The sequence below is a fragment of the Dipodascopsis tothii genome, assembly GCF_038497935.1.
Source record: "Dipodascopsis tothii strain CBS 759.85 unplaced genomic scaffold V1510scaffold_38, whole genome shotgun sequence".
Classification (NCBI taxonomy): Eukaryota; Fungi; Ascomycota; class Lipomycetes; order Lipomycetales; family Lipomycetaceae; genus Neoaidaea; species Neoaidaea tothii.
Genome location: NW_027118022.1, coordinates 1 through 22,823, shown reverse-complemented (window position 1 = coordinate 22,823; position 22,823 = coordinate 1). Strand labels below are relative to the sequence as shown.

The window sequence follows — 22,823 nt, the reverse complement described above, 5'->3', positions numbered from 1 at the left end:
CCTAGACGGCTAGACACGAGCAGCCGCAGCGTCTCGGCCAGGCCGCAGGCGGCGGAGGCAACGCCCCAGGCGCCCCGCGTAAGCCCCGCGTAAAAGCTGGCGGCCGTGGGCGGATGCGTCACACGTCTGCGACCCGTTCCGCGCGGCTGTCTGACTCACGCGGCGTGGCCAATGCGCGCGATGACGGGGCAATGCGTGGGCACCTGCACGGGCAGTGGCCGCGCCAAGAAGCGCGCCTGCCCGGGTCACGCCGGGCGACACGCTGCAGGCAGGGTTCAGGGCAGACGAGACTACGCGTAGCGCGGAAGCTTCGCGCGCGGGTCGCATGACGCGGGTCGGTGTTGCGCCACAGCGCGCCCGTACCCCACCCCGGCGGTAGTACCCGGAGCGCGTAGCGCAGCGGCTTGGCCGGCAGCCAAGCCACGCCCACGCCGGGCGGAGGCCGCGCACGCGTGCCTGGCTACCCGGGTACCACCGCCAGACAGTCACCCCGGGATCATGCGATGACATGTGCGGCACTACGCCCCTTTTCTCTACTTCACGGCTCCCAGATGTGAATCGAGTCCCCCCTCGTATTCTTTCTCTACCCTGCCAATATTCGACCCCTTCTTGCTCTGGAGAGCGCACAGTGGCAATCTCGGTTTAGGAATCGAAAGACAGCACAGACTTTCAGGTGTCTGTCAATAGACAGGCAGCAGGCAGCGCACGGGAGTCAGGACAGGGGGCGCACGTTAGTCGGCGTATATATTCCCGATGTTTTTTTTCGACAGCAACAAGAATGCGCAGCTCCAACAGCAGCAGCAACAGCAGGCCCAACAGCAGCTGCAGGCGCAGCAACAAAAATTATATCAGCAACAACAGCAACAGCTCTACCAGCAGCAGCAGCAGCAATTGTACCAGCAGCAGCACGCGCAGTACCAGCAGCAGCAGCAGCAGCGGATGCATCCTGCGTACAGCAACGTAACGGGCGACGTGCCGCCGACGTCGGCGGGACGCGCGTATTACGGCGCGCCCGCGGGCGGGGCGCACGGGCCGGCGGGCAGCACGGCGAGCTCGAGCACATCGACTAGCACGGGCTCGTCGGGCGACGAGCAGGTCGTGCTGGAACGCAACCCCGGGCAGTACCCGACGGTAGCGCTGGAGCGGGCAGCGGCGGCCAAGCTCCGGCTGGAGAACTTCTATAAGCTCAACGTGAGCCATGCGGTGGAGCGCAACCAGCGGTAGGTGATGGCACGGGCGCGCTGACGGCAGACGCATCCAGCTCGAGAACCGGCTGGCGGCCGAGCGGTGCACGGAAGACCGCAAGCAGCGCGAGCTGGAGAGCCTGGGCAGGCGGGAGAGCGACTTTCTGCGGTTACGGCGCACACGGCTGGGCCTGGATGACTTCCACACGGTCAAGGTGATCGGCAAGGGCGCGTTCGGCGAGGTCCGGCTTGTGCAGAAGAAGGACACGGGCCAGATCTACGCGATGAAGACGATGCTCAAGTCCGAGATGCGCAAGCAGGGCCAGCTGGCGCACGTCAAGTCCGAGCGTGACGTGCTCGCGGGCTCGGACTCGGAATGGGTGGTCTCGCTGTACTACTCGTTCCAGGACGCGCACTACCTGTACCTGATCATGGAGTTCCTGCCGGGCGGCGATCTGATGACGATGTTGATGCGCTACGACATCTTCTCCGAAGACATCACGCGGTTCTACATGGCCGAGTGCGTGCTCGCGATCGAGGTCATCCACAAGCTGGGCTACATCCACCGCGACATCAAACCAGACAACATCCTGATCGACCGCAAGGGCCACATCAAGATCTCGGACTTTGGCCTGTCGACGGGCTCGCACCGGACGCACGACGCCAACTACTACCGGAACCTGCTCGAGAAGCTGCCGTCGGCGACGCCGGGCGTGAACGCGGACGGGACGCGCAACTCGATCAACGTGGACGCGATCCACCTGACGATCTCGAATCGCACGCAGATGCAGACGTGGCGCAAGTCGCGCCGGCTGATGGCGTACTCGACCGTGGGCACGCCGGACTACATCGCGCCCGAGATCTTCATCCACACGGGCTACGGCCAGGAGTGCGACTGGTGGAGCATGGGCGCGATCATGTACGAGTGCCTGGTGGGCTTTGCGCCGTTCGCGAGCGAGACGCCGCGCGAGACGTGCAACAAGATCCTGGCCTGGCCCGAGACGCTGCACTTCCCCGACGACGTGCACGTGTCACGCGAGGCCGAGGACCTGATCCGCCGGCTGCTGACGTCGGCCGACCAGCGGCTCGGCCGCGGCGGCGCCGACGAGATCAAGGCCCACCCGTTCTTCGCCGGCGTCGACTGGGACAGCATGCGCGAGTTCCAGGCGCCGTTCGTGCCGCGCCTGCAGTCCATCACCGACACGAGCTACTTCCCGACCGAGGAGCTCGCGAACGTGCCCGACCGGCCCGAGGTCAGCGCGGCCAACGCGGCCGCGGCGGACGCCCACGCCGCCCGCCGCGCCGACGGCGAGAGCGACCAGCTGGCCAAGGAGAACCTGCCGTTCATCGGCTACACATTTTCACGATTCGACCACCTGACGAGGCGAAACGCCTTGTGATTGCCGCGCACTGCGCGTGCATTTTTGTGCCCCCTGCGCGCCCGACGCGCCCCTGGGCTGCGGCGGATCTACGAGGCCTGGCGGCCGCTTGCCGTGGCCCTCGGCTGTACGAGAACCACAATAGAAGAGACAATGGACAGGACGACTGGCTGGAGAAGACAGGCTCCGATTGACATATGTACAGCTTTGTCGGGCCGCGCGCGCCTGCGCGCCGGCTACTTGAGCACGATGTTGGCGCTGCGGATCTGCAGGTACTGCTGGTCGACGCCGGCGGGGAGATGGCGGATGACGTCGTAGACCTCCTTGTTGTAGTATCTGTGGTCAGCGCTGCCGCGGCGGAACCGTACCTCATGCCGTTGCCCGGCATCCGGTAGTTGCCCGCGAGGCCGGTCACGTCGCAGTACCACTTGCGGGGCATGACCGACGGCGGGGCTTCGACAGACATGTAGTTGGGCAGGTCAAACAGGTTTTTGCCGGCGCCGGGGACGGCGCCGTGGGCACCAGCCTTGTCCTCGCCGCGGTCACGGGCCCTCTGGGCCTCGAAGAGCTGGTCGATGCGCTTCTGCTCGTCCGAGACGAGCTGCTTGAGGTTCTTGATCCGACGGGCGGGGTGTTTGTAGGCCGGATTACGGAATGGTTTGGGCATCGTGGTGATGTCGGCGTCGGCCAGGGTGAAATTGGGGGCCACCGACGAGCTCGTTTCCGAGTCCGGCGACGGCGACGGCGACGATCGCGCGGTAGAGGGCATGGAGGTGATGTGACAGAGAAATTGGAGGTGCGGTGCGGATGTTGTGCGGGCAGGGTTACGGGTCGCGGGAGCTGGCGTGCGGCGCGCCTCACGTGCGGCTCGTGCGGCTCATGCGGCGCGCCGTCACGCGTGCGGCTCATGCAGCCCGTGCGGCTCACAGCCGCACTGCGTCTACTGGTCATCATCCATTGGCCTATTCAAAAGCAGCCGTCGGCACAGGCCCGCCCGTGTTACTCGGGCGGCCCAGCCACAAAGTAGCGGCGCGGGTCCAGCGCCGAGATGTCGGCGCTCGACGCGCGGCCGTCCAGCAGCAGCTCGGCCATGACCTTGCCGGTGCCCGGCGCGTTGTTGATGCCCCAGCAGCTGTGTCCCGAGGCCAAAAACAGGTTGGCCACGGTGGTCGGGCCCACAAACGGCCCCGACGTCGACGGCACGTCGACCACCGGCAGGTAGCAGGCCTGGCGGCGGCCGATGCGGCCGGTCGCCAGCTGGGGCGACACGATCTCGGCGTACTTGACGAGGTCGTCGCAGCGCTCCTTGAGCACCTCGACGTCGTCGGTGGTCTCGGGGACTTCGACAAAGGTGTCGGACTCGCCGCAGATGTAGACCTCGTCCTTGCGCGCGTAGATCTCGGGCGAGATGTACTTGCCCTTGGCGATCTTGAGCTCGGTGAAGAGCGCGTAGGCCGAGACCGGCTGGACGGGCGTGATTGTGATGGAGTGGGCGCGCAGGCCCGAGATCGGGCACGTCGGCAGCAGCCGCGACGTCCACGGGCCGACGGTGACAACGATCTTGTCGCCGGCGAGCGTGAGCGTGTCGCTGCCGCTGTCTGCGGCCGGGGCGGCCACGCTGCCGGGCGTCAGCGGCGTGTACGTGACGGACTCGGCCAGGCCGGCGGCCGAGTAGTTGATCTTCTGGACCTTGCCCAGGACCAGGTTGACCGCGCCGGTCTCCTGGGCGCGGCGCAGGATGAACATCGTGAACCTGTAGGGGTGCACCTGCGCGGTCGAGTCCTCGCCCGAGATCGACGACCAGCTGTCGATGATGTCGCGGTTGACCCAGTCGAGGTCGCGGGGGACGTCCGGGCTGGCTGGCCGCCGCCGCGACACGCGCCCGGTCTTACAGAGGTTGCCCTCGAGGCTGACGGTCTGCAGGCGCCGGTAGCCCCACTCGCGGTCGCCGCCGTACTCGGCCGCGAGCTGCTCGTGCAGCCCGAACGACAGCGGCACGATCTCGGACGGGAACGCCCACAGCGCGAGCAGGCCGCCGGCCTTGCCGCTGGCGCCGCCGGCCGGCCGGACCGACTCGAGGATTGTGATGCGGTGTGTCGCCGGCGAGAACGACGGGTGCCGCGTGAGATAGTACGCTGTACATACGCCGATGATGCCGGCACCTGCGGTCAGCGCGCCCGCCGAGGGACTTACCGACGATGATGATGTGCTGGCGGTTGTCGGGAGCGGCCATCTGGGGTCAGCGCCGCCGGCGGCAGACGTACCTTGCTGGAGCGTCCGGGCGGACGACCCGGGGAAGCTGTCGCGTCTGCTCGGCGCGGATCTCAGCTGTGCGGCTCCTGGAGGGTCTCCGGGGCCCTCGTGTGCTGGCTGGTCGGTCTGGGGGTCAGCACGGGCGGGCCAGCCAGACCGCGGCGGCCGCTGCGACGGCGCCGGGGACGTACCTGGAGGTGACGGGGCGTCAGACGGTCGGACGATAGTGCTGGTCGAAGCGGACGGGAGCTGCACTTAAACAAGGAGATCGGTCAGCACACCGCCACGGAGGTGAGTTTGCGCCACTCACGCCACCGGCGGCCGCGCCACATGCGCCACGCAACGGTGCCGTACGTGTGGCGGTGCCGCGCTAGTGGCGTGTTTCGTGGTGTGACGTGGGGTAGGCGCGGGTCGCCGGGTCGGCAGGCCGGGTCGGCAGCCGGGTCGCGGCGCACACCTGGCGAGCCGCCGGCGGGTCGGCGAGCCTCCGGCGGCCGCGCCGCCAGGGCGCGCCCGACGAGCGGCCCGCGGCGCCGCTCGGCAGGGCCGCGCGCGGCCGGGTCGCCGCCGGCGCGTCCGCGCTGTACGTGTCGTACGACCCGGCCGTCCGGCCGATGGCACCCGTATACGTGTCGGCTCCGATGCGCCGGGTCGGCGTACGGTCGTACGACCCGGCCCGCGCCGATGGCACCCGGCAAACCAGCGCCTTTATTGATATGCTATTACTTGCGCAGGCGGTACTGGCCGCCCACGTAGTCCACCTTCTCCTCGGCGATCATGACGGCCAGGAACTCGCGCAGGTCGTCCTCGGTGCGCGTGTACTGGATCTCGCGCGGGACCACGACCTTGAGGAAGGACTGGATGCGGTCGAGCGGCATGGACCGCAGGTTGGTGAGCATGCCCACAATGTAGGACCAGTAGATGCGCATCTCGCGGGTGGCCTTCTCCTCGCCGGTCTCGATGGCGCTCTTGGCGGTGTCGTCGATCAGGACCTTGCGGGCGGCGGTCTCCTCGGCGCGCTCGAGCAGCACGTAGACGTCGCGGGTGTCGTCCTCCTTGAGGACGCCCTGCTGGATCCAGAAGGCCGCGCCGCGGCGCGCGTCGGCAGGGTCGATGCGGAGGCGCTCGGCGATGGTGGCCAGCGGCAGCGTCGGGCGCTCCTCGAAGAGGTAGATGAGCGCGGCGCGCTCGGGCGTGACCACGAAGGACAGCGTGCGGTCCTCGAGCTCCAGGGTCAGGTCGACGGTGCCGAGGCGGCGCAGCCACTGCAGGCGGCGCGGGGACTTGAGCACGGAGAAGCGGGCCGCGTAGAGCTCGAGCTGGCGCTCGACGGCGGGCGGCAGCGCGAGGTCGTCGGTCTTGAACGCCGGCCAGAAGAGCCGCGAGAGCATGCTGGCGTGGAAGGCCGGGTCGACGGCGCGGGTCGGGTCGCGGCGGCGGCCGGACCCGGCGGCCAGCTCGTGGATGTTGGCGTCCGCGCGGCGCGACTCGAAGATGTCGCGGACCATGACGTCGCAGTTGTGCAGCTCGGACTCGCCGAAGCGGAACTTGAGCAGCTCGAGGTTGGTGAGCTCGCGGTCGACGTCGTAGTTGTGCAGGGCCAGCAGCCGGTTGGCGAAGATCACGACGACCTCGTCGATGAAGACCTGCTTGTTGTCGAACATGGAGATGAACGAGCCGATCAGGTCCAGCGCGCGGTGCGGCTGGAAGTCCGGCGCCGCGTCGACCGGGTCCGGCGTCCAGGCCATGTCGGCCGCGTCGTCGTCGTCGTGGGCGTCGTCGGCCACGGCGGTGGCCTTGTCGGCCGCGGCCAGCTCGGCGCCGAGCTCGGCCAGCTCGGCGTCGTCGTCGTCGGCGAGCATGCCGTGGACCAGGCAGCGCACCGTGTCCGGGCGGTCGCGCAGGTACCGCCGGATCGGCCGCGAGACGCGGTCGAGCAGCACGCCGCGCGGGTCCACGATCTTGAACGACTTGATCGCCGCGATGTAGACCGAGATGATGTCGGTCGTGTTGGCGCCCGAGTGCAGCAGGCGGGCCGCGCACGCGTCCTGGAAGGCCGCCACGAGCGCCGCGCGGCGCCCGGCCGTCACGGCCACCGCGCGCACGTCCTCCAGCGCGGCCGTCGAGTCCGGGTAGTCCACGACGATGTCGAACATCTCGCGCATGCGCAGCCGCGCAAACGCCTCGACCGCCACGTCGTAGAGCTTGTCGCGGAACGCCTCGTTCTTGCGCACGGCCAGCCCGATGTGCTCGCTCAGCGGGCCGTACACGTACGCGCGCAGCGCCGGCAGCTGCGGCTCCGCCCAGCAGCCCTCGAACTCGGCGCTCACGTACTCGCGCACGAAGCCCAGGAACACGTCGGCGACGACGCGGTCCACCCAGTCGTGGATGCCCAGCTGCTCGATCAGCGGGCCCAGCCGCACCAGCCGCTGCTCCAGCGCGCGCTCGCCGCCCGCCAGCCCCGCGTCGTGCGCGCGCCACTCGGCCAGCTGCTGCTCGAAGAACGCGCGGAACAGCGCCGCAAACCGCGCGTCCGCCAGCGAGATGTTGACGATCGCCTGGAACGCCAGCCGGAACCGCAGCGCCTGCTCCGCGCCCAGCGCCAGCTCGTCCAGCGGGTACTGGTAGTGCTTCAGCACGTCCCCAAACGTGTTGAGCACGCGCTCCGTCTCGGCCGCCGCGTCCGCGCCCGCGTCCGCCCGCAGGCTGCCGTGGATCACCGGCAGCGCGTGCGTCACAAAGTGGTCGCGCATCGTGTCTGCGTCAGCGCCGCCGCCGCGCGCCCGTACCTATGTACCAGTCCACCAGCCGGTCGTACAGCCCGGCCGCGCGCAGCGCGTCCAGCGCCGCGTGCACCTGCCGGCCCGGCCGGTGCAGCAGCGGCCGCGGCCGCATCCACGTCGTCGCCGTCTCCCACAGCTCAGCGTAGTCCGGCACGCCCGCGGCCAGCGCGGCCGCGTCCTCGCGCGCGTCGGCCCCAAACACATTGTCGTAGAGCACGGCCTTGGTCGTGATCCATTCGCGGCTGTTGGCCATGGCCGCGTTGTGTCGATGGTAAACACTTCTGGGCGGATCGCGAAAAATTTCTCACCCAGACCGGCGACAAACATCGGCCGGCACGAACAACGAGGGCGTTTCGGCGGCGGCAAACCCCCCCGACGGACGACTGCACGGCGGCGGAGCGGATCCGGGCGCAGGCGCGGCGATCGGCGGCGTGATGGCCAAGAAAAAGGACAAGGCGGCCAAGAAGGCGCGGACGGCCGAGAAGGCGGCCAAGGCGCAGGCCAAATCGGCGGTCAAGACCAAGAAGAAGGCGGCCAAGATGGACGACGAGGACGACGTGGGCATCGACGCCATCCTGGAGGAGTACCAGCGCGAGGTAGGTGGGCGGCGGGCGGCGCTGACGGCAGCAAGCGGCGTTCTTGTCGGTCAAGGTGGCCGCGTGCGAGCGGCCGACGCGGCGGATCAACGCCACGCTGGTGGCCAACCCGGCGCACAACAAGCGCGAGCTGTTCCTGTTCGGCGGCGAGTCGCAGAACGGGCAGCTGGCCGAGTTCTACAACGACCTGTACGTGTACAACGTGGTGTCGAGCCAGTGGAAGAAGGTGACGTCGCCGAACTCGCCGCTGCCGCGGAGCGGGCACTCGATGGTCGTGCACCCGGGCGGGACCGTGCTGCTGTTTGGCGGCGAGTTCTCGTCGCCCAAGCAGGCCACGTTCTACCACTACGGCGACACGTGGCTGCTGGAGCCGGCCACGCGGGAGTGGACCAAGCTCGAGCTCAAGAAGGGCCCGTCGCCGCGGTCGGGGCACCGGCTGGCGTGCTGGAAGAACTACATCATCCTGCACGGCGGGTTCCGCGACCTGGCGACGTCGACGACGTACCTGGCGGACGTGTGGGCGTTCGACGTGACCACGTACAAGTGGACGCAGCTCGAGTTCGCGCCCAACGCGCTGCGGCCGGACGCGCGGTCGGGGCACTCGCTGCTGCCGGCCGACGACGGCGTCGTGGTGTGGGGCGGCTACTGCAAGGTCAAGAACAAGAAGGGGCAGCACGTCGGCAAGGTGTTCCAGGACTGCTGGCTGCTGAAGCTGTCGAACGACCTGAAGACCGTGCGGTGGGAGCGCCGCCGGAAGAGCGCCTGGGGCCCGTCGCCGCGCGTGGGCTGCTCGATGATGCACCACCGCGGCCGCGGCGTGCTGTTCGGCGGCGTGTACGACACGGACGAGACCGAGGAGTCGCTGGACTCGGTGTTCTTCAACGACCTGTACGCGTACCAGATCGCGGCCAACAAGTGGTTTCCGCTGACGCTGCGGGCGGCGCGCAAGAAGCCGCAGACGGCGGCCAAGCCGGCGGCGCGCGGGAACGAGCTGGAGGCGAATCTGAGCAAGCTGCTGGGCGAGGACGACGCGCCGGCCGAGCCGGAGAGCGAGAGCGAGGCCAGCGACGACGACGACGCGCGCGCCGAGCACCCGGTGACGCTGGCGCTGCCGCACCCGCGGTTCAACGCGGCGACGGCCGTGTACGGCGACGCGCTGTACGTGTACGGGGGGATCTGGGAGCGCGGCGACAAGGAGTTCAACCTGGACAGCATGTACGCGATTGACCTGTCGAAGCTGAACGGCGTGAGCGTGATCTGGGAGGCGTTCCAGGAGGAGATAGCCGAGCCGGACGAGGAGAGCGACGAGGACGACGACGAGGACGACGAGGACGAGGACGAGGACGACGAGGACGAGGACGAGCCCGAGCCCGAGCCCGAGCTCGAGCCCGAGCCCGAGCCCAAGCCCGACGACGACGACGACGCCGCCGACGCCGCCCAGGCCCTCGCCGTCTCCGAGGACCCCCGGCCGTACCTCCCCCACCCCCGCCCCTTCGAGTCCCTGCGCGCGTTCTACACCCGCACGTCCCAGCAGTTCCTCGAGTGGGCCATCTCCAGCAACAAGGACGCCCGCGGCAAGGAGCTCAAGCGCGAGGCCTTCCTCCTCACCGAGGACCGCTGGTGGGAGCGCCGCGAGGACGTCCGCGTGCTCGAGGACCAGTACGAGGAGATCGGCGGCATCGGCGAGATCGTCGAGCGCGAGGCCAAGGTCGGCCAGAAGCGCCGCTAGTTTTGGAACCATCTATGTACTATTTACACGCGCCATGCTACTCTTTGGGCTCCTTCTCGTCCGCAAACACGTTGTACTCGGACGGCCGCCCCTGCGTAGACTGCATCAGCTCGTAGAGCTGCCGTCAGCGCCGCCGCGCGCCCACGTACCTGGATCAGCTGTTCGTCCGACATCTTTTCGAGCTTGAGCACGTCCAGCTTGCCGTCGCGCCACTTGTCGCCCTCGATCTGCTCGACGTATTGCTGCGTCAGCGCGCCCCTGCGCCACGTACCTGCCAGCTCGACAGAAACCCGACGATGTAGACCGGGTTGTCGACGTCCTTGTGCAGGCGGAACTCGGCCTTGACGTACTGGTCGCCCAGGAACCGGTGCTCCAGCGGCAGCTTGCGGTGCGCGCGCAGGATTCGCCGGTAGAGCGGCAGCGGCGGCAGCAGATTGACGGTCGGCGCATTGCGCGCCGGCCGGGCCAGTCGGACCAGCGTCGGTATCATTTCGGAGTGAAGATTTTGGTGACAAAACACCCAACGCAATTTGTCGCAAGTCGATCCGGCCGCCGCGGCGCGTGCGGCGCGCCGGAAGTTACCCGCCCGACCAGGGGCCCGCTGCCACCGCTGCGGAGGCGCGGCGTGCGGCTACATGCTGTTGCGGGCTCCGGCGGCGACTCCGTCGAGGGCGGCTGCCCTGCGGGCAGGCAGCAGAGAAGCGAGCCGCATGGTGTGCGGCTGTGCGGCTACATGCTGTTGGCGAGCCTCCGGCGGCGACTCCGTCGAGGGTGGCTGCCCTGCGGGCCGGCTGTAGAGCAAGCGAGCCGCACGGTGTGCGGCTGTGCGGCTATATGCTGTTGGCGAGCCTCCGGCGGCGACTCCGTCGAGGGTGGCTGCCCTACGGGCAGGCTACAAAGCAAGCGAGCCGCACGGCGTGCGGCTGTGCGGCTACATGCTGTGAGCCTCCGGCGGCGACTCCGTCGAGGGTGGCTGCCCTTCGGGCAGGCTGCAGCGCAAGCGAGCCGCACGGCGTGCGGCTGTGCGGCTATATGCTGTTGGCGAATCCGGCGGCAGCTGCACGGAGACACCTCTCTCGCATGGCAGTCTGCCCGAAGGGCAGCCACCCTCGACGGAGTCGCCGCCGGAGGCTCGTGCGGCTACATGCTGCCGGCAGGCTCGCGGCAGCGCGCCGCACGATGTGCGGCTCAGAACAACATGTAGCCTAGCCGATCGAGCTGGCTCCGGCGGCGACGCCGTCCGGCGGCTGCCCGAAGTCCTCCAGCAGGCCCCCTGCCCGGAGGGCAGCCACCCTCGACGGAGTCGCCGCCGGAGGCTCGTGCGGCTACATGCTGCTGGCAGGCTCGCGGCAGCGCGCCGCACGGTGTGCGGCTCAGCACAGCCCGTAAGTAGCCAGTCGAGCTGGGTCCGGCGGCGACGCCGTCAGGCGGCTGCCTGAAGTCCTCCAGCAGCCCCCTGCCCGGAGGGCAGCCACCCTCGACGGAGTCGCCGCCGGAGGCTCGTGCGGCTGTGCGGGTATATGCAAGAAGTGCTTCGCTTGCGGCTATATGCAGAGGTCGCCGCAGCGAATGCTTCTATAGTACATCAGCGGCGCTCTTTCAGCAGGACCTCGAGCTTGTGCAGCGAGGTGCGCAGCGACACGCCGTTCTTCTCGCTGTTGAGCTCGAGCCAGGTCTCCATCTCCTCGCGCAGCTCGCGCAGACCGTCGGTGATGGGCAGGCGCGCGGCGCCGGTGGCCTTGGCCGACCACTCCTGCGGGTTCAGGAGCCGCTCGAACAGGCCCTTCCACAGGTCCTGCTGCCAGTACCGCTTGAACGGCGAGGCCACGCGGTAGTACTTGCGGCTGGCGCCCGGGGCCGCCGGCAGGGACTCGGAGGCAGTGTCCATGTACTTGCCAAACAGCATGAGGTGGACGATGGTGGCCAGGCCGTAGTAGTCGACCTGGTAGGTCCAGGGCCGCAGCTCGCGCATCTCGACGCAGTCGTGGGCGTCGGTGGCCCAGTCGGCGATGAACTGGACGCCGTTGGCGTGGTCAAACACGGTGACGTCGATGCCGCGGCCAAAGTCGATGAGCACGACGCCGCGGTTGGCCCAGGGCGAGTCGTGGGCGGCCTCGTAGTGGGGCAGGGCGGCGGCGCCGTCGGGGCCCGGGCCGCCGAGGCGCAGCATGCAGTTGTCGGGCTTGAGGTCGCCGTGGATGAGCCCGACCGAGTGCAGCGCCTCGACCACGCGCAGCAGCTCGACCGTGAAGAACATGACGACGCACTCGTCGAGCGCGAGCGCGGTCGACGACCCGGCCTTGGCGTTGTCCTCCTTGACCGCGTTGACGAGGTCCAGCACGGTGCCCTGGTCGAGGTAGTCGAGCACCAGGCACGAGCAGTCGCTGTAGACGTGGACCTCGTCGGCGCCGAGGACCGACTTGAGCGCGCGCGCGCGCACCGCGGCGTCCGCGACCGGCACGCGCGTGAAGTCGGGCGTGGACAGCCGCCGGTGGGCCTCGCGCATGATGTAGAACTCCCAGGGGCTGGTCGGCGTCTCCATCTTGATTGCGCGCAGGCCGTGCGGCGAGTCAAAGAGGTAGACGGGCGCGAACGCGCCGCGGCCGAGCTCCTTGACCAGCCGGTACGCCGGGCCGCCGAGGTCGACGACGACGTCCTGCTGTGCGCCGGTGTAGTCGCCCGTGAACCCGCCCGAGCGCTTCTTGGTCGACCGCAGGAACTTCTTGATGGCGCTGCTCTTGCCGAGGACGTCGTCGTGGTGGTTGAAGTACCGCGGGTACGCGTTGAGGCTGGGCTGGATGAGCCGCAGGATCGACTCGCGCACGGCCGGGTCCATGGGGTTGATGATGAGGTCCTTGACCAGCGCCCGCCGCGTCCACACGTCCGAGAAGATCGAGACCGGCTTGGCGGGCTCGGGCCGGGGCTCGCCGGCCGCCGCGGCCTCGTCCTCCTCGGAGATGCGCGCCTCGACGTGCGACGACCACGGCAGCTTGGGCGGCGCGCCGAACTGCGCGTCCAGGTTCTCGGCCAGCGACTCGGTGGTCTCGACGATGGGCGTCATGAACGCGAAGCCGTACTTGTCTTTGGGGTCGTGCAGCGGCGTGGCCGGGACGGCGCCGGCGAAGACGGCCGGGGCGGGCTCGGCGGCCCGCGCGACGTCGGCCATGACCGAGTCCGCCGGCGGCTCGTCCTGGAAGACGGCGAGCGGCTCGTACGCGGGCTGGTCGTACGCGGGCTGGTCGTACGCCGGCTGGTCGTACGCCGGCTGGTCGTACGCCGGCTGGTCGTGAGCCGGCTGGCCGAACGGCGGGCCGTACTGGTCCTCGGGCTCGTACGGCGCGTCGGCCAGCTCGTCGTCGTCGTCCGCGTCCGCGTCCGCGTCGCTGTCGGCGTCGGCGTCGTCGTCGCTGTCGCCCTCGGCGTCCTCGTCGTCGTCGTCGCTGCTCTCGTCGCTGCTGTCGGGGATGCCCTGGGGCGTGTCGTCGACCTCGCACCGCAGCGGCTGGTTGAACATGCTGTAGATCTCGTCCGTGGCCGCGCGCGTGTGCAGCGTCATTGTGGGCTCGGCGACCGGCCGGCGGGGCGAGTCTTGGAGGGAGACCGTGGTAGTCACGGTCGCGGGCGCGAGCGCGTGCGCGCTGGGCCCGCCTCGGCCGTGCTGCTGGCCGCGCGCGCCGTTCTCTTGGTCGGCGCCGTTCTCCTGGCCGCGGCCGTTCTCCTGGCCGTACGGCGGCTGCGGCCGCTCCGGCAGTCCCGCGCGCTCGGGCGCCGCGTGCTCGGCCGGCGCCGCGCGCTCGGCCAGGCCCTGGGGCCGGTCGCCCCACGCCGGCGCGCGCTCGCTCAGCCCCTGCGGGCGCTCGGCCAGCCCCCGCGGGCGCTCGTCCTTCGCGCCGGCGCCCCGCTTGTCGTCCGGCCGGCCGTCGGCCCTCTTCTCGCCCGCGGCCCGCTGCTCGCCGGCCGCCGTCGTCTCGCCGCCGTCGTCGCCGCCCGCAATCTCCGGCGCAGCCAGCAGCCCCGCCCGGTCCTGCAGGCGCGTCTGCCGCGCCCGCACGCGCAGCTCCTCAAACGAGTACTCCTCGCCCTCGCCCGGGTACACGTCCTCCAGGCGGATCGCAAAGGTCTCGCCGCGCTTCGCCTTCGCCGGCGGCGCCGCGGCCTGGTCGGTCTGCTGTCAGCGCGCTCGGCCGCACACGTACGTCGTTGTATACAAAAAGCTTCGAGGCCGGCTTGGGCGCGCCCTCGCGCCAGTCGCGGTCGTTGGCGTACAGCGACTGGCCCACCCACGGCTGGGCCTCCATGGTGTTCTCCTTGCGGCGCTGGGCCAGCGTGGGCATCGTCCGCCAGCGGTCGCCGCCCTCGGGCAGCGCGCCGCCGTCGGCCGGGTCCACAAAGACCTCGATCTTGTCGGCCAGCGGCCCGGCCGGCGCCGGCGGCGCCTGCGGCTGCTGCGCCGGCGGCGCGAACGGCACGCTCGACGCCTTCACCGCCAGCGCCGGCCGCACCGTCGGCAGCACCGGCGACGACGGCTCGTTCTCCGCCGGCGGGCTCGCCTCCAGCCGGTACAGGAACTCGAGGTAGTGCCGCTGCAGGCGCTCGAACGGCCGCGCCTGGGCCTCGATCCCCAGCTTGAAGACCTCCTCGGCCTGGCGCTTGCGGCCGACCGTCTCGAGGTACTTGGAGTACTCCTCGTAGAACGTCGCCAGGTGGCTGCCGATGCCGTTGCGCATCATGAACGTGAACGTCTCCTTGGGCTCGTCCGTGTGCCGCACGTACCGGATCCACACCTTCAGGTACCGCGGGTCGTTGCGGTAGAACTCGGCGTCCTGGAACTCGCGCACGCAGCGCTCGAGCAGCGGGACCAGGCCGCTCTCCGGGCTGTCGCCCTGCGGGTACCGCTCGACGGTCCACTTGATGTACTCGACCCAGGTCTCGAGCGGGTCGTCGTCGTCCGCGTCCTTGAGCGCGGCCAGCCGGTCCTCGAAGGCCGCGCGCGCAGGCTCGTCGCCGTCGGGCGCCCCCGCGAACGCCTTGGCCAGCGCGGCCGCGGACCGGCCCTCGTACAGCGGCTCGATGTTCTCCTTCTGGTTCTCAAACATGTCGAACGAGACGATGTTCATCCGGTTGTCCGGCGCAGCCATCTCGCCGTCCGGCCGTTGTCGCCGCAAAAGTGCGGGAGGGACGCGCGCGGCCGCAAACAAAACAGCGCGCGTTGCCGGGGCAACGGTCACGTGCGGCGCGCCCGCTTTTTGCGCCGAAAAATTTTTCGTCCCCGCCCAACATGGACACCAGAACGGTCGGAATCCTGGGCGGCGGCCAGCTCGGCCGCATGATGGTCGAAGCCGCCAGCCGGCTGAACGTCAAGACGCTGGTGCTCGACGCCGCGGGCGCGCCGGCCAAGCAGATCAACGCGAGCGCGGGGCACGTCGACGGCTCGTTCACGGACCGCGCGGCGATCGTGCAGCTGGCGGAGCGCTGCGACGTGCTCACGGTCGAGATCGAGCACGTCGACGCCGGAATCCTGGCCGAGGTCGCGGCGTCGCACGGCGTGGAGGTGCACCCGGCGCCGGCGACGATCAAGCTGATCCAGAACAAGTACGAGCAGAAGAAGCACCTGATGGCGCACGACATCGCGGTGGCCGAGTCAATCGAGGTGGCCGGCGAGGGCGCGTCGCTGGTGGAGCGGCTGCGGGCCGCGGGCGAGCAGCTGGGGTACCCGTACATGCTCAAGTCGCAGACGCTGGCGTACGACGGCCGCGGCAACTTTGTCGTCAAGGACGCGGCCGCGGTGGCGGCCGTGGCGGCCACGCTGGACGCGCGGCCGCTCTACGCCGAGAAGTGGGTGCCGTTCACGATGGAGCTGGCGGTGATGGTGGTGCGGCAGAAGAGCGGCAAGCTGCTGTGCTACCCGACGGTGGAGACCGTCCAGAAGGACAACATCTGCCACCTGGTGTACGGCCCGGCCCGCGGGGTGAGCGACGCCACGCAGATCAAGGCGCGGTACCTGGCCGAGCGCGCGGTGGCGACGCTGCAGGGCGCGGGCATCTTCGGCGTGGAGATGTTCCTGCTGCCGGACCAGAGCATCATCATCAACGAGATCGCGCCGCGGCCGCACAACTCGGGCCACTACACGCAGGACGCGTGCGCGACGTCGCAGTTCGAGGCGCACGTGCGCGCGGTGCTGGGGCTGCCGTTCCCGGCGACGGGCACGTCGCTGGTGCCGTTCGCGACGCCGTCGACGCACACGATCATGCTCAACATCCTGGGCACGCCGGACAAGGACGGCGAGCTCGAGTACTGCAAGCGCGCGCTGCTGACGCCGGGCGCGACCGTGCACCTGTACGGCAAGCAGTCGCGGCCGGCGCGCAAGATGGGGCACGTCAACATCGTGGGCGCGACCATGAACGAGTGCGAGGCGCGGCTGCGGCTGATCCTGACGGGCAAGCTGCCGCCGGACGAGGCCAAGCCGGTCGCGGCCGGGCCGCCGCTGGTGTCGATCATCATGGGCTCGGACTCGGACCTGCCGGTGATGGCCGTGGGCGCGAACCTGCTCAAGACGTTCGGCGTCCGGTTCGAGCTGTCGATCGTGTCGGCGCACCGCACGCCGTTCCGCATGGCCAAGTACGCGGCCGAGGCCGCCAGCCGCGGCGTCAAGGTGATCATCGCCGGCGCCGGCGGCGCCGCGCACCTGCCCGGCATGGTCGCGGCCATGACGTCGCTGCCCGTGATCGGCGTGCCCGTCAAGGGCTCGTCGCTCGACGGCGTCGACTCGCTGTACTCGATCGTGCAGATGCCGCGCGGCATCCCGGTGGCCACGGTCGCCATCAACAACGCGACCAACGCGGCGCTGCTCGCCGTGCGCATCCTCGGCGCGTTCCTGCCCGAGTTCCAGCTCAAGGCGGACCAGTACGCCACCCAGATCGAGGCCGAGGTCATGGCCAAGGTCGACAAGCTCGACGCGGTCGGCTACGAGAAGTACAAGGGCCTGTAGGCAGTAATGGATTAGCTAGCCAGTGTCCTTGAGCGCAAACGCCCGGCCGCGCCCGCCCGGGCCGTCGAGCAGGTCCAGGCACTCGAGCGCGCGGCGCAGGCTCTCGCCCGAGTTGTCGAGCGCGGTCAGGAAGCGCGTGAGCTCCTTGCACAGGTCCCAGTCGCCCGCGGCCAGCGCCGCGGCGAACAGCCGGATCGTGTCCGCCGACGAGTCCTGCAGCGGCTCCATCGTGTGCAGGATGAGCAGGTACCCGCCCGCCGACTTGAGCTGCTCCAGCTCCATGCAGCTCTCGAACAGCTGCTTGGGCGAGCCCACGATGTCGAACAGCGTCTGCCACGACGCGACCTCGGTCTTGCGCGTGCAGCCCACGATCACGTCGAGCCGCTCCGGGAAGTGCCCGAGGAACTTGACCACCCGCGGCAGCACCGCGCTGTCGGCCGGCTTGGGGTGGTCGGCCTCCTCGTCCAGCACGGTGTGCAGCATGACCTCGAGCGCGTGGCCAAAGTACTCGAGGTTGCGGTACGCGTTCACGTACTGCAGCGCGTCCCGCTCGCGCGACGCGCGCAGGTAGTACACCAGCACGTGGTGCACGTAGAGCTGCGTGCGCGTGATGTGCGTGAAGTACGCGAACTGCAGGCTGGGCCGGTGCACCAGCGTGGACTCGAGCCCGACGACGATGCCCTTGTCGAACAGGATCGACAGCGGGTAGTAGTCGACCGGGATGGACACGTACTGCGGCGCGCCCTCGAAGCTCTGGGCCAGCTGGCCGAGGATCTCGGGCCAGACCACGATGTCGGTCCCGTCGAACGCCCAGATGCTGTTCTTCATCAGGCCCTTGGCCGTGACCAGCGTGAAGAACTCGACGTTCTGCAGCAGGACCTTCATGTCGTACTTGAGGTCGTCGTCCGAGTCCTGGGACGGGTACAGGATCACGAGCTTGCCGTCGATCAGGAAGATGATGGTCGCCAGCGAGATGTCCATCAGCGGGTTGCCGGACTTGGCCTGCTGGTCGGGCAGGATCCAGTTGATGGCGCGCACGCGCGAGGGCGCGTGCACGATGCCGTTGATGGAGATCTGGCCGGCCAGCTCGAGCTTGAACTGGAAGTTGTTGGAGTTGATGACGAACTGGTAGAGCGTGTTGGCGTGCGTGTAGACCAGGAGCGAGTCGCCCACGAGCGAGATCAGCACGATCGCCGACGGCATCTGCTGGACGTGGATGGGCGGCGCGCGGCCGAGGCCCTGCGTGCGCGAGTACGCGCGGACCTCGAACCGCTTGTCCTTGGTGTCGACGGCGGCGAGCAGGACGTTGTCGTACCAGACCATGTCGCCGCGCACGGTGAACTCGCGCTCGGCGTCGGCGCTGGCAAAGAGGCTCCAGCGGCCCGAGTAGACGCCGTAGAGCGCGAGGCCGTAGCGGCCGGCGAGCGCGAGGTAGCGGCCGCTGGGCGAGAGGCAGACCTGCTGGAGCGGCCAGTTGGCCGAGATGTAGTCGTGGGGCACGGCGATCTCCTGCCACAGCACGGCCTCGTGCGAGATCGTGTTGAGGTCGGACTGCTCGTGGCCGCGGTAGAGCAGCAGCTTGTCGTTGGTGTGGAGCACCGTGCGCGCGATGTTGTCCCACGAGTAGTTGCCGGCCAGGCTCCACTTGGCCATCTCGAGCAGCCACAGGCTGTCGGCGGCGCGCGGCAGCAGCAGCAGCTCGGCGCCGTTGCCGACCCAGACCGCGCCGCGGACGCCGGCGAGCCAGTCGTCGCGGCGGGCGGCGTCGTTGTCGAAGAGCGCCGAGTGCGCGCCGAGCTTGCCGTAGACCGAGAACATGCTCCAGCCGCGCTCGTAGGCCGCGAAGAGCACGTACCCGTCCGGCGACCACGCGAGGTGCGTGGACGGGCCGAGCGCGGCCGGCGGCTCGAGCACGTGCAGCAGCGCGATGTTGCCGGCGTAGTCCTTGACGTTGTAGACGTAGACGCGGCCGCTGTCGGTGCCGACCGAGATCACGCTGAAGCGCGAGTTGATGGCGATGCGGATGGCCTCGTCGCCGTGCCGCTTCTTGCCGCCGGACGCGTGCCGGGGCGTGTGGAAGCAGTGGCCCATGAAGAGCCGGGGGCGGCCGTCGGCCTTGTCGGCCAGCCGGACGACCGCCCACGCGCGGCCGGCCTTGCTGAGCCAGCCAAAGAGGCCCATGGCCTTCTCCCAGACCACGGCGACCACCTTGTCGCGCGCGTGGTACCACTCCATGTGCGAGAGCAGCTCCGTGCGCGCCTGGGGGCCGCCCTTGACGTCGGCCACCCACCGGATGAGCTGCACGGCCGGCGACGTCGACGTCACGACGAGCAGCTCGTCGTCGAGCGCGACGGCCGAGTCGATCCCGGCGTCGACCTTGATCACCATGCGCGACCGGATGTTGAACGACTGCACGCCGAGCTCCTCGCCGGGGCCGGGCGCGACGTACGGCACGTTGCCGGCGCCCTCGAAGAGGAACCGCTGGACGCGGTGCGGCTGCGCGCCGCCGGCGACCGTGTATGTGATGAAGTACCCGCCGGCGGTCTGCACGGCGAACACGGCGCTGTCGGGCCGGATCACGACGTCGACGGCGGCGCCGTACGCGGCCAGCGACGCCGGCGAGCGCACGGCGGCGGCGACGCAGGCCAGGGGCTGGCGTCAGCGGGTCCGCGCGACACTTACTCGGGCCTGGTACACGTAGAGCGCGTTGGCGGTCACGGCGGCGAAGTGCGTGCCGTCCTTGGCCATCTTGACGGCGACGATTGCGCGCGGCTCGTCCGCGTCGTCCGATCCGCCGGCGTCGTCGGCCGGCAGCCGGGGCAGGCCGATCACGCGGGGGGACGACGTGGGCCAGTACATGCGAGTGCGGGGACGGGCTGTGCTCGGGCGGTTACCGCTCGGTCGGGGGACGGAGGAGCGGCGGCATGGGCTCGCCGCGGCGCTTGCTGGCTGCTGCGATGGCGACGACGGGCGGTCGGACAGGCCGTGGCCGGCTCCTGGCTGCGCGTTACCCGGCCGAGTAACAGGTAACAGGCCGGGTAAGAACAGCGCGAACGCGCCGCGGACGCGTGCCGGATCGCTGGCGGCGGATACGGGGAGCCTGCCGACGAGGCGGACGGGGACGGGGAGCCTGGCGGCGGGGCGGACGGGACGGGGCGGCCTGGCGCGCCTGCGGCGGGCGGGCGGCTACATGCGGCTATGCGCCGCACGGCGTGCGGCTCGCGCCGGCGCCGCGACCGCCAGCGCGCGCAGCACCCGCCGCCGGCGGCACGGCGTGGCCCGCGGCTCGCCGGCCGCCGTCGCGCCGGAGACGCGACAGGCCCGCCGGGTGGCCTGGCAACGGCGGGCGTGGCCAGACGCGTGGCCACCATATAGCCGCGCGCCCAGCCGCCCAGATAGCCGTCCATGGAGGCGCACATGTAGCCGCACATATAGCCGCACACGGCCGCACACGGCCGTCCGTGGCCGTCGCCGTGGCCGCGGCCACGCGCGGGCCAGGCGTCGCCGGCCACGCGCGCGCCAGGCGTCGCCGGCCAGGCGTCGCCGGCCAGGCGTCGCCGGCAGCCCCTTCGCCGCCCAGCGGCCTCGCCGTCCACCTACGTCCTCCCAGCAGCCACCCCGCGGCGGCGTGGCGCCCTTGCCGGGTGTGCCGTCCGGCGGCGCCGAACCGGTGGATCCGAGTACGCGCACCCCCTACCCCTCGATACGAGACGCACCCCTGGACGTGGCAAGAGATGAGCGTGCACGTGCAGTGCATGCGTGCGGCCGCGGTTGCAGATAGCGTGTGTCACAGAGGACGCGGCGCGCGGTGAGCCATTGGCAGCGGTTCCAACGGCACGGCGCTAGCGCAGGCGATCCCGGGTAATGGAGGCGCTAGCGACGTGCAGCGGACGTGCAGCGGACGTGCAGCGGACTCGCAGGCGAGCCCGGCCGTTGGCGCGGACGCGCAGCGGACCCGCTCCGCGCGCGGCGCGCGGCCGCAGACAGCGCGGGTGGTTACCCGGCCGGCGGGCCTTATCAGTGCCCGATACGGAAAGTGACGTCCGGGTCCCGCTCGCTAGTCCGCGGGCATCGCGACTAACGGCCCAGGCATGACGAGCGCAAGCTAGGAGGCGCGGGCGATAATAGGCATGCGCAGTCGCAGTGTGCTGGCCGGGACTATTTGGCCAGAGCCGATTGGCCTTCGATCCAAGCACACCACGGCCGAGCGACCGACGAACCGGTCGACGAGCAGCGCCGCCGACACACGCGGCGGGAACCCAGAGCAGCCGCAGAGCGGCAGAGTGGCAACGGCCCGGGCAGCGCACACCGCGGCCGCAGGCTCGGCCGGACGCGCACGGTGAACGGCAGCGGGCAGGCACCGGCCCCGACGGCGCGGGCGCGAGCGAGCGGACCCCCTGGACCGCAGCGGGCGGCGCGCGCACGGCCGCGGATGAGCGACGAGGCCTCGGTCGACGGCGACCGCCAGTCGCTGGCGTCGTCGCGGGCGTACGTCACGCTCTCGCCGTCGACGACGTCGCTCGCGAGCGGCCACGGCCGCGCGAGCGCGCAGGCCGTGTCGGTGCTCGGCACCGGCGCCGGCGGCGGCCGCCGCCTGGACTACCAGACCATGGCCGACGACGACGACGACGACGACTACGCCGACAGCCTGACCGAGACCGACACCACGGTCTCCAGCGGGCCGCCCGGCGGCCGCGTCGTCGTGCCGGGCGCGTCGGGCACCAACTCGGCGGCGTCCGTCAGCTCGAGCCAGCGGATCTTCGTGACCGGCAAGGCCAAGCGCCGCCGGCGCAAGAAGAAGCGCGCCGTCGTCATCAACGTGTACGACCTGCTCCAGGGCAGCCGCATGGCCGGCCTGTGCTGGGCCCTCGGCGTCGGCGTCTACCACTCGGCCGTCGAGATCGACGACCGCGAGTACGCCTACGGCGGCCACGACGAGCCCGGCGTCTCGGGCGTGTACTACTCGCGCCCGAAGACGCCCCTCCCCGGCGGCCTGGTCTGCCGGCTCTCGTTCGACCACGCCGACACGACGTACTCGGCCGCCGAGGTCCGCGCCATCGTCTCCGACCTCAGCCACGAGTACCTCGGCACGGGCTACAACCTCGTCTACCGCAACTGCAACCACTTCACCGACTCGCTCGTCACCCGGCTCACCGGCAAGCCCGCCCCGGCCTGGCTCAACCGCGCGACCATCATCGGCGCCGCCGTGCCCTGTCTCATTCCCCAGCTGTCGCCGCCCGAGAGCGTGCCGACGGCGCCGGCCGCGCTCTACGTCTCGAGCCCGCCCTCCCCGGCCGAGCGGCCCTTCTACCGGCCCCCGTCCTCGGTCTACGGCCCGGACGACGCCTCGAGCGTGTGGACCCCGCCCGACGACGACTACTCCGAGAAGGACCTGCTCGTCACCCCCAAGCGGCCGCGCAAGAAGAAGGGCAAGCAGCGCATCACAGTCACCCAGTTCGAGAAGCCCGCGTTCGACCCGGCCCCGCCGGACCCGCCGGGCGTGGCTGCCCGCGTCTCGGGGCTCTTGCAGAGCGTGTTTGGATAGAAGGCATTGGCATGGAGCGGAGAGGATGGTGTATAAAAGTTCATTGCAGCAGGTAATACAGGTGTTTCACGAGCCGCACCCCGTGCGGCGGTCCCAGGGAGGCCGCCACGGGCACAGCGCATATAGCCGCCGCCCGCAGGCGCACCCTCGACGGAGTCGCCGCCAGAAGCTTATTGGTGAGCCTCCGGCGGCGACTCCGTCGAGGGTGCTGCCTGCGGCAGGCATATAGCCGCATATAGCCGCCGCCCGCAGGGCGCACCCCCGACGGAGTCGCCGCCGGAGGCTCACCAATGACGAGCCTCCGGCGGGGGCGGCGCGGGGGGGGGGCCGGGCGCGGGGAGAGTAGAGCAAGGTGGCCGCCCGATC

General features: G+C 70.2%; 10 protein-coding genes across 10 annotated transcripts; 4 read left to right on the top strand and 6 right to left on the bottom strand.

The window, feature by feature from the left end:
- The first annotated feature begins 995 nt into the window (after window positions 1-995).
- On the top strand, window positions 996-2,765 carry V1510DRAFT_422642 (YNL161Wp-like protein). Its single transcript, XM_066934828.1, has 2 exons — window positions 996-1,220; window positions 1,252-2,765. The coding sequence occupies exon 2, from the start codon at window positions 1,469-1,471 to the stop codon at window positions 2,582-2,584; it is 1,116 nt and encodes a 371-aa protein (XP_066786905.1). The 5' UTR covers window positions 996-1,220; window positions 1,252-1,468; the 3' UTR covers window positions 2,585-2,765.
- Window positions 2,766-2,799: 34 nt separating this feature from the next.
- V1510DRAFT_369945 (uncharacterized protein) lies at window positions 2,800-3,332 on the bottom strand (the record flags this gene model as incomplete). Its single annotated transcript, XM_066931414.1, has 2 exons — window positions 2,800-2,899; window positions 2,932-3,332. 2 exons carry the CDS (start codon window positions 3,330-3,332, stop codon window positions 2,800-2,802), a joined length of 501 nt encoding a protein of 166 aa, XP_066786904.1.
- A 230-nt stretch (window positions 3,333-3,562) lies between these two features.
- On the bottom strand, window positions 3,563-4,796 carry V1510DRAFT_427260 (FAD dependent oxidoreductase; the record flags this gene model as incomplete). The annotated part of the gene is made up of 2 exons (XM_066935197.1): window positions 3,563-4,725; window positions 4,757-4,796. 2 exons carry the CDS (start codon window positions 4,794-4,796, stop codon window positions 3,563-3,565), a joined length of 1,203 nt encoding a protein of 400 aa, XP_066786903.1.
- A 742-nt stretch (window positions 4,797-5,538) lies between these two features.
- V1510DRAFT_369936 (uncharacterized protein) lies at window positions 5,539-7,711 on the bottom strand (the record flags this gene model as incomplete). The annotated part of the gene is made up of 2 exons (XM_066931412.1): window positions 5,539-7,574; window positions 7,606-7,711. 2 exons carry the CDS (start codon window positions 7,709-7,711, stop codon window positions 5,539-5,541), a joined length of 2,142 nt encoding a protein of 713 aa, XP_066786902.1.
- A 195-nt stretch (window positions 7,712-7,906) lies between these two features.
- V1510DRAFT_422634 (uncharacterized protein) lies at window positions 7,907-10,019 on the top strand. The gene is made up of 2 exons (XM_066934827.1): window positions 7,907-8,195; window positions 8,227-10,019. The coding sequence occupies exons 1-2, from the start codon at window positions 8,034-8,036 to the stop codon at window positions 9,922-9,924; spliced, it is 1,860 nt and encodes a 619-aa protein (XP_066786901.1). The 5' UTR covers window positions 7,907-8,033; the 3' UTR covers window positions 9,925-10,019.
- V1510DRAFT_422633 (succinate dehydrogenase) lies at window positions 9,855-10,424 on the bottom strand. Its single transcript, XM_066934826.1, has 3 exons — window positions 10,196-10,424; window positions 10,074-10,166; window positions 9,855-10,042 (listed from the first exon to the last, which is right to left on the bottom strand). The coding sequence occupies exons 1-3, from the start codon at window positions 10,412-10,414 to the stop codon at window positions 9,962-9,964; spliced, it is 393 nt and encodes a 130-aa protein (XP_066786900.1). The 5' UTR covers window positions 10,415-10,424; the 3' UTR covers window positions 9,855-9,961.
- Window positions 10,425-11,441: 1,017 nt separating this feature from the next.
- V1510DRAFT_382892 (Mad3/BUB1 homology region 1-domain-containing protein) lies at window positions 11,442-15,084 on the bottom strand. The gene is made up of 4 exons (XM_066931666.1): window positions 14,121-15,084; window positions 13,976-14,092; window positions 13,124-13,603; window positions 11,442-13,000 (listed from the first exon to the last, which is right to left on the bottom strand). Exons 1-4 carry the CDS (start codon window positions 15,060-15,062, stop codon window positions 11,510-11,512), a joined length of 3,030 nt encoding a protein of 1,009 aa, XP_066786899.1. The 5' UTR covers window positions 15,063-15,084; the 3' UTR covers window positions 11,442-11,509.
- Window positions 15,085-15,204: 120 nt separating this feature from the next.
- On the top strand, window positions 15,205-17,390 carry V1510DRAFT_422626 (AIR carboxylase-domain-containing protein). The gene has a single exon (XM_066934825.1). The coding sequence runs from the start codon at window positions 15,251-15,253 to the stop codon at window positions 16,910-16,912; it is 1,662 nt and encodes a 553-aa protein (XP_066786898.1). The 5' UTR covers window positions 15,205-15,250; the 3' UTR covers window positions 16,913-17,390.
- On the bottom strand, window positions 16,898-19,872 carry V1510DRAFT_422623 (RIC1-domain-containing protein). The gene is made up of 2 exons (XM_066934824.1): window positions 19,595-19,872; window positions 16,898-19,564 (listed from the first exon to the last, which is right to left on the bottom strand). Exons 1-2 carry the CDS (start codon window positions 19,769-19,771, stop codon window positions 16,928-16,930), a joined length of 2,814 nt encoding a protein of 937 aa, XP_066786897.1. The 5' UTR covers window positions 19,772-19,872; the 3' UTR covers window positions 16,898-16,927.
- A 1,091-nt stretch (window positions 19,873-20,963) lies between these two features.
- V1510DRAFT_422621 (PPPDE putative peptidase domain-containing protein) lies at window positions 20,964-22,529 on the top strand. The gene has a single exon (XM_066934823.1). It carries the CDS (start codon window positions 21,345-21,347, stop codon window positions 22,455-22,457), a length of 1,113 nt encoding a protein of 370 aa, XP_066786896.1. The 5' UTR covers window positions 20,964-21,344; the 3' UTR covers window positions 22,458-22,529.
- The last annotated feature ends 294 nt before the right edge of the window (window positions 22,530-22,823 follow it).